Source organism: Adelges cooleyi, unplaced genomic scaffold (genome assembly GCF_023614345.1).
Source record: "Adelges cooleyi isolate 19-005CV unplaced genomic scaffold, UGA_ACOO_1.1 ACOO_flye_CR_arks_rails_tigmint_CR_PRNA_1, whole genome shotgun sequence".
NCBI classification, from domain to species: Eukaryota; Metazoa; Arthropoda; class Insecta; order Hemiptera; family Adelgidae; genus Adelges; species Adelges cooleyi.
In genome coordinates this window covers 4,505,169-4,514,428 of record NW_026095751.1, presented here as the reverse complement: position 1 = coordinate 4,514,428, position 9,260 = coordinate 4,505,169, and the positions used below count along the sequence as shown (strand labels likewise).

At 29.1% G+C, this 9,260-nt stretch overlaps 1 protein-coding gene across 5 annotated transcripts in view; it reads right to left on the bottom strand.

Annotated features, from left to right (window-relative positions):
- Positions 1-3,315: 3,315 nt before the first annotated feature.
- LOC126834736 (beta-1,4-N-acetylgalactosaminyltransferase bre-4-like) overlaps positions 3,316-9,260 on the bottom strand; it is a 64,069-nt gene continuing 58,124 nt past the window's right edge. For all 5 annotated transcript variants that reach the window (XM_050566888.1, XM_050566905.1, XM_050566896.1 and 2 more), the window contains exon 7: positions 3,316-5,177. In XM_050566888.1, coding sequence (XP_050422845.1) covers positions 5,048-5,177 — 130 coding nt within the window. In that variant the 3' untranslated portion in view covers positions 3,316-5,047. The remainder of the gene's footprint in view (positions 5,178-9,260) is intronic.

Here is a 9,260-nt window from a genome sequence, read left to right as displayed (position 1 = left end):
TTCTATACCCCAGTTATCTGTGCCTGTGATAAAGTTCTAAATACCAAAGTCTACCTTAGTTCAGAAAATGACAGCATGAATTCAAACAAGATAGTTAATTATGTATTCAACGTGCGTACATATTAGTTATCATAATTCATATTCAGACATGTAGCTATAAAAGACAGCTGTATAAAATGTATCATGTAAAGTATAACATAAAATATTAACCTTGTTCCATTATTATTTTTTTGTTCATTCTTTATAGCCATAAACGTCATACTCATTTATCTAATAAAAAAGAAAAAGAAAATTAATTATCTCTTGTGAATAGTTGTAAATTCTATTAGTATAAAATTGCTTTTTTTTGTAATTAAACTAAATGAGATTATCAGTTAAGTTTGTTTGAGTTATAAAGGAATAAAAAGATATAAAAAAAAGCAATGAAGTACGTTAATTTTTGTCCAGAACCACATTTTTGTTTAAATTTAAAAAAGTATATCACCTGCCGATTTATACATAACAATAATAAAATGTTTATACAAATTGCTACCTACAGGCTTAGCTATTTTTTAATATCCTATTCAGGTAGAAAATACATTTTTTTTACATTTTTTTTGTAACACAAATAAATTATTTCAAAAATACGTACTTAATAATTAAATTTGTTTCCTAATTTTCATGAAGTATTTTCAAACAGTTTTGTGGTAAATCTTGTATTTCCTGTCACAGTATGATTTAGTTTTTTTTTAATATTGAGATATTATATTACAATTATTATAAAATACTACAATTTTATTATTAGTATGACTAAATAACAGAATAGATTGAATGTATCCTGTGACAATGTTTTATTGCTAATTTATGATAAAAAAAAACCTGTTATTTTCACATTTCCTATATAATACACATATGTAATAGTATATCATATTAAGTATCACATTGAGGACCGATTAATATAATTGTACTCGTAGTTAAAGTTTTTTTTATTTTTACTTTATTTTGAATGTCTTTGAATTCGTACCAAGTAGTTACACTAGTTTTATTGGCTGCTATGTAATTTAAAATAATATTGCGTTATTATATTTTAAATAACGGTAAACAATTTTACTAAATTCTAACGTTATCATTGCATATAAACGATTTGAACAAATTAACAATAATAAGTTGTAACGAATTGCGAATACAATAGAGCCGGTCGTCACGTCAGACGAATCAGTTTCTACCACTGAACAAGCTATAATTATATTTTATAACGGTTACAAATAATTAGGCACTTTTGTTAAAAATTAAATAATTCAAGTTGGCATTTGTGTGTACATAACTCATAATAGTATCGATCGGAAAATCGTTTATTTCAGATCAACTTAAAAATCATTATCATTATAAGACCAGCTATCTAGGCATACTTATGTTTTGGTGTAGGCTGACCAAGTGGTTAAAAAATGATGAGGTTATTTTAGGCCAGCGTTAGATTCTAATAATCACAATATGTACACTTAAAAGGGCGTCGCACCGGTAATTTTTAGTGGTAAAAACATGTTTAAGCAGACTAAAAATAACTCGCTTAATTTTGGTTTTAGAGTAGAAGCACCCATTATAAAATTAAAAGAAAACAATATTCCGAAGGGCAAAACGGTGCGTTTTTTAAAAAAAAATTAATTTTTTGGAAAGCTACTGTCATTTAAAAATGTTAAAATAGTCGTTATTTCTAAACTATGTATTGAGCGTTATACATAAAAAAATGAAATAAAACGCACCGTTTTGCCCTCCGGAATATTGTTCTCTTTTAATTTTATAATGGGTGCTTTTACTCTAAATCCAAAATTAAGCGAGTTATTTTCAGTCTGCACAAGTTGAGATGAAAAAACATTTTTAAATCCCTTTCAAGAATGTTGTGATAGTCCATAAAATAAATTAACTACCAAAAAAGAGTCCTAGTTATTGAACTAATAATTACACATGACAGTTTAACCTTTAAATTAAGGTTTTGTAAAAAATTGCCTATACTTTACTCCTTAAAAATGGGCGGTGTGATGCTCTCTTAATATTTGTATAAATGATAAATTACTATGAAAAACTAAACGGTTGTTGATTTCTGAATAAAGAGAAGGTTCTAGTATAATATAACTTATATTATAAAATATAATATACAATGAAGAAACATATAGTTAAACTAATATCTATTAAAACAGTAATAAGACGGTAAACCTTTTTTTAATTAATAATATAGTACCTACTGATAATTAAACAAAATAATAGTGTTGAAATATTACAAAAAAAAAAAAAAATTATTGTTAACTAAAAAAAGGGTATCATATACAAAAGACGTGATGATAGCCCGTATACAACATTTTTTAATTTTTTATGAACTTCACTTGGTATCTCAATAAATGCAATTTTGGTTTTTATATCGGCTTATGATTGGTGGAATTACATTAAAATGAATTAGAGAATTAATTTTAATGAGTCTTAAATAAATTATGGAATTATTTTTAAAGAGTTTTAACGCTTGTTATTTTTTTTGCTAGAATATGCATTCAACACGAATGTGCCATCTTACATAACTTTTAAATGTTTTGAAAAAAAACGGTTCTACCTAATCGCTATAAAACTGTGAGACACATTTGGTGTTTGAGTTTATTCGAACTGTAAAATTAAAGTTTTGATTCATCAGACTACGGATGACCCGTAAGTAGGTATAGTACAAAATATATAAGTAGAGATAATAAAGTAAGACAATAATAGAATAGACGATATGTTTAAAAAAAATGAATACTCTGTAACAAGACATATAATTTTTACAATATTGATAGTTTCTATTAAAAGTAATTTAAAGACAATAAATTAAATAGTTAATTGGTTTCTAAAGCATACTCAATGCGTCCAGTTTAGTCAAGTTTGTCTTTAATTTTTGTATTATACATTAATATTATAAAAAAAGTAACGAAGTTTATGCTTTATCCGTGTGCATAAATTGTTAAATTATAATTAATATTTAATTAAACTCGATGATCTAAAATGTAAATGCATGTATTATATGTCACTTACAAAAATATGCTTATTGCATAACGGGTAATGATGAAATTGAACAAAAAAAAATAAATTACAATTAATATGTATATCATAATTATATTATTTTACAGAAAGAGAGAGAGAGAGAGAGCATTTAGATACATAATAAATGGTAATACTTACATTGAAATAAATATTACAAAATGAGAAGAACTATATATTATAACATGAAATGTACCATGTAAATTAAAAAATAACATACATTTTTTAAATAACACTATAATAATTTATGTTATTACATTATATTCAATGTTTTTTCATTAAAAACACCGGTACATTTGTGTTACGATAATGTTATAATAATAATACTATAATGCTACGAGTCTTTAATTTTCGTTTATTTATAGTTAAATTCAGAGATACTGTCATAATTAATAATAAAGGGCGGTTAACGTGATAAAAATTGCCCGTCGCTTAGGACCGGCTTGGAAATAAATATGTAGGTTAAGTGCGGCCAATGTCGATGGGACAAATTTCCTGGGAAGTATGACTATTTTATAAAACAATTTAAACCTAATTTAATCGACTTTGATTTGATAGTATATAATATCTTTTTGGCAGAAGACAATAAATTTTATATGGGACCTTGCGTGAGGTCCTGATAAGTTCGGGGCTATGCGCATCTATTTCACTATACCTTCAAGCCGGCCCTGCTATCTACAGTACAAACAAAAAAAAATTACAATGAAAGAGAAATACACAATATAATGAAGTATAATATCACAGAGTCGTATTGACCCACAATTAGGCCTACCCTAAAATTAATTGCCTATCCGTATTGATCCCCGAAATCCACATCTAACGGAACAACGGTAATTTAATTATCTATTATATTTTCCATTTAATAGTTTATATTTCACTACCATTAAATGGTTTACTGAAAATGGAATAAATTTATATAAGAAAATATCGCACGAACAAATTGGTGTGAATATTTATTAGTAATATACGTACATACAGTAGCTTTAATAAAATCTAACAGCTAAGTAGGTATTCGAGAAAACAGACCGTGCTAAAAAAAACATTGAATCAAGATAATATGTACGAGTAAATAAAATTTTACTTTTATGTTAATAGTTATGTTTTGTGAAATCAGATTTAACGAAAAATTTAGTTTTTGTTAATATTCTCTATTCTCTAAAAACCAGAACCAGATAACGTAAATGTCTTCTTATAATTATGAAATGCCTTATAGAAGTACCAGAACTATATTACCCTTAAGTATTAAACGAGGCAGTCAGTCCCCTAATCCATTGGACATAACCGTTATGTGAATTTGCACTTTTTTAATCAACAACAATAATAATGGATTTTTTTCAGTCGAACTTGTCTTTGGTGTGCTCAATATGAATGTGCACACAAGTTCGTTGAGTATACGAATCAAGTTGAGTGGGCGTTACGCTTTGGGCTAATGATATGCTGTTGATTAACATTTAATGTTGCTCGAAACGAGCAGCAAATGTATTTAAAAAAAATACACAGAGCAACATAAGAGTAAAACATAGAAAAAATGTATGACGCATTAAAATCTGTATGAATATGTATGTTTGGCCTGTAATATGTACGTCATGCGCACATAGATTGACATCGGGTTGGATTAAGCTGGAGTGGATGGAGATGTATGTATTATACATTTTTTTGGGCTAACCTAAGTATTATGTGTTTTTTTGTAAGTACATAATAGTAATTCATTACGCAAACAGCGTACATGTTTAACTCGCTGTTAGCACCGCATCAGGCAACGCTGGACCCTGATTTAGAATTCTATATATATATATATATATATAAAAAAAAATGTAATATAATGAACAACAATAATAATACTACTAATAGTAATAGTCCTCACTGATTTTATAACACGCTATAAAAAAATCAATGTTCAAAGTGATAATGTAGCAAAATAAAAAAAATCAAATCAAGAGACAAAAAAGAAATTCCTAAGAGAGAACGTCGAGAGGCAGTGCATCCAACGGCAAGTGGTTGACGTCTTCAATCATATTTTAGTGATGTCGACCAACAGATAAGTAAACATGGACAGGCGTTGAAACGATTTCACTTGATACGCCAAGTGGTTGAGTCCGTCCGTCTTAAACCGTTTTCGCCCGCTGAACAGTTTTTCGTATCTAAAAAACAAAAATACACCCGGTCAAAATATGTATGATTTAAGCATTTTTCCCCGTGCTTAACTTCAGAAAATAGTACGGCGTAGGGATACTCCGAGGACATGAAAAATACACGGAATAGTGATTAAGAAAGGTAATTTTGAAATGTTTATTACAAAAAGTCGCCAAGCCAGCTAAAAAATGTCTTTAAGCTAGAAAAGGGTTGTTTTTATAATTAAAAACTTGTAAAGCGTCGCATTTCGGTACACTATTTTTTCCAGTGTTTAACAAAATTAGTAAACTTAATGTATAATTAAACAGTTGTCACTACTGACAGAAAAAAAAACTATTAGGCCGTAGTCAGAGCTACAACCGCAGATATTTACACAAATACGTCTTGCTGTTCTTTCTCGAGGAGTTATCTTCAAACTAAAAAGAAAACTACGCAAGTAAATCGAGCCAGTAGTTTTAAGATATTAAGTAGGTATATTAACACATCCTTTGTGCCGCGTTAAATCAAATATAAAATCTTTCTGTAACACTCAAAATATTCATGGTACATGACTCCGAATTTACAGATGTACTCATATCAAAAAGTGAAAATTATATTTTCTAATTATAATATTTATTTTTAATTATTTTGCGGGAAAAAAAGTTCATTTAAAATAGATGAGCACGGATATTAAGATTTTTATTCTATAGTTTTTATTTGTTTAGTATTTTTCTTGAACATTATTAATTGGGTATTTTTTTTCTGGTAAAGAGGTAATCTTTAAAACTATAGGCATAGTCTTAAAGAACTCTTCTCCCTTCTATTATAAGTATTGTTTTGTAACAATGTATAAAACATATTTCTATTATCTATAGGTTTGAGTGTTTCGTTTTGACCATATGTTAATAATATAGATAGGTACAAAAAATAAAAATACTATATAAATAATAGAAGGATGAAGGCAATTAATTGTGTACATCGACGATAATTAAATTCTGATTTATTACATGATGAAATTCAATAGTTATTAGTTCATTTTTATTAAAAATAACTTAAATATCTTTTTACTAAAAATCAACGTAAGATTAAAAGAAATCGTAGTGCATTTTAAAAACCATTTCTAAATGGATATTTGTGTTTATACACTTTAGGTAGATTTACGGTTTTGTAAAAACATTGTAATCGCATGAAAAATCACATAATTTGAAACAATTATTTAATTACTGTTACTATAAACCTATTCAATAATGATTTAAAAAAAAAAATTTCAGCTTTTGTCACATACCTTCGTACCTTTATAATATGTACCTTTCTAGTATCATACGTGTAATTAAAATTGGTACCGGTCGAAAGCAGTGGAAAAAAATGTCTGTATAATGGTTAAGACATAAAGGACGAGGGTATATATAGTATAGACCGTTCGAGTCGAGTCCCCAACGCGTTAATTAAAATATAAAAAAAATATGTTAAGGGCGGCAAATGTACCGAGTTTTACACGATATTTTTTTATTTCCACGTTGTCGATGGTCTTTGTAAAAGCCTTCGTTTTTTGTATAGTTTTTTAATAAAAATATGGAATTTCAATAACATTTAATATTACCGTCGGATACGTACACGAGAAGGTCTGATGATATAACACGGTACCTACATTTTTATACAAGTAGGTGCTTACTTATTTTTCCTGTTAATGTTTCAACAACAAAGGTAGTAGTACAAAGCTTATAGTATAATATCATATAATGATATTATACTATATATTATATATTATATTATGCATATACTGCATCGTGGTATTAAGTAGGTTTTACAAAAACAATTGCCTATATTGAACCCCTTAAAAAAACGTTGTCTTATGATACGGTCGGGTTAGGTCGTATAACCCTTATCTAGCAGCCACCCGGATAATTTTGTCCACAAATGATAAATATATTATAGGCTTTTGTTTGTATTGGCAAACTGACAAAAATATACAACCCTCTATATTATGTCTATGAGCCTCTCGTGCGGTATCGCCCAATTTTCGATGTGGACTCAGCAAGTTGCGGTGTTTGTCACGGCCTTTGGCTGTATCCTTAGAGAGCAATTGATTTTCGCCGATTACAATAATACTACAACGTGAATAGGTAAGCACAACATAATAAAATACAGTACACGGCCTGGTTACAAGCAAAATCGTTCATCCATAACTTATAACATGATAATATAATTTCCTTTACGCGATACGATATTGTTATTACTATTGTCAAAGATTTAGTGTTACATCCGCTATGGGAGGACTAAATCGGTACTCCCAGTGTTCTGTGTGTTTTTGGTCGTTAAAATGGATTATTAAAAAATTGATACAATAAACAGTTTTTACAAACTGTTATAGATACATCATTCAGTTTTTTTAACGGAAAATAAATTCACATTTTAATAATAAACCTATTGTCATACGACAAGTATAAAGCATATAAATACGTATTACAAATTATATTACAAATTGGTTAACCATTTTTCAGTTTTAGCGTGCCTTATTTTAAAGTTGAAAAGGTTGTTCTTTGTTAGGGTGTTTTTCTCGATTTTAAAGGGGAAGGGGTGAACTTTTAGTATTTTACATTATTTACAACTAATTTATAAATTAAAAAAAAAAAGAAATTCAGAACAGAAAAGAAACTGCACCAAAACTACGATGAGTAAATAGCGAACACTAAAATACGGCCAACGACCTACTGCCCCCTCCCTCTGAATCCACCCTAGCTAAGGAATGTACTCACAGTGTAATATATAATACAGTAAACCAGTATATATATATATATATAAATACACACATGCATACAGAGGGGCGGAAAGGTGAAAAGGTGCGTATAATGACTGTCCGTCAGACTTTTTACGACCTACTCGATATATTCGCACACGGAATGTAACAAATATTTTATGACCAACCGATGTAACAACAGTAATAATAATAATAATAATAATAATAATAATTCCGGGCTGTCGAACTACCGGGTTGAAGTGCATTGAAATAAACCATATCGAAGCTAATCGTAAAACAAAACCGTTTATTAACGGCCGGTTGAACGTTTTGATTGGCTTGGATTAAACACGTGTAAGGCACGTCAAAAGGCGAGCGTGAGCGGCTTTTAAAATACAGTTTTCGACAAAACGTTGAACACAGACAGAGAAAAAAAATTGAGGAAAAAACATCAGGCTATTCAGACAAATGCCCAGAGGGCAAGCCAGTGAGTTTCGGGACCGGGTCGAATCCAGTTATTGCGTTAAGACTTGAAAAGCTCTAAGTAGATTAGGGAACTGCTGGTCGACACGTCTGTACCTATTCACCGTGGAAAAAAAACGTTATACTCATTAATACGCCATGGTTTCTTTTAGCACACTTAGCGTGGAGTCTGGGAAAATAGCTCATGTTTAAGCTATAGGATATACAAACCCAAGTCCGTTACTATTGGCTGCGTAGGCGCATACAATAGTAACGCGTTTTGGTATCTGCGCTGGTCCTTCTCTCGTGGGCCGGAGTATATTAGTTATGTTACCTAGACTATTTAGTTGTATACTTAATATTAGATATCTGTATATTAGAAAAACTATAACAAAGGTCTGATATAGTGATTTTGGTTGTATTTGCACAATTGCTTTAATCCTTTTCGTAGTTTCTCCGTAATACATATTCTATTCGAAGCTGAAAAGGTATTTATCTAATTTTTGTAAATAAAACAAACAAGAGCTATAGATTATAGGCGTAAATGTAATAGAAATTACATTTTAACTATAAAAAAAAATACACGCTGATTATCATTGAAAAAACTGGTGTTAATATTATTCTTTAACAGAATACAGTGTGCAATGTGCATACCTACATCGTTGATTGACATTTTTATCAAGTTTGAAAGAGCAAATAGAAAGTGCATACAATTGAATATATTTTAATCATCAAGTCCACTTTTTCGCTATTTTACTGCAAACGACGCTATTTTGTTTATTAGTAATTATTTGAAAATTAATTATATAATAGGGAACCAAAAATTAAAATCTTAAGATTTAAGATTGTTATTTACGATAGAAAATCAAAATTAACAACCCAAATTAGGCTTACAAACTCGTTACAGGATGGA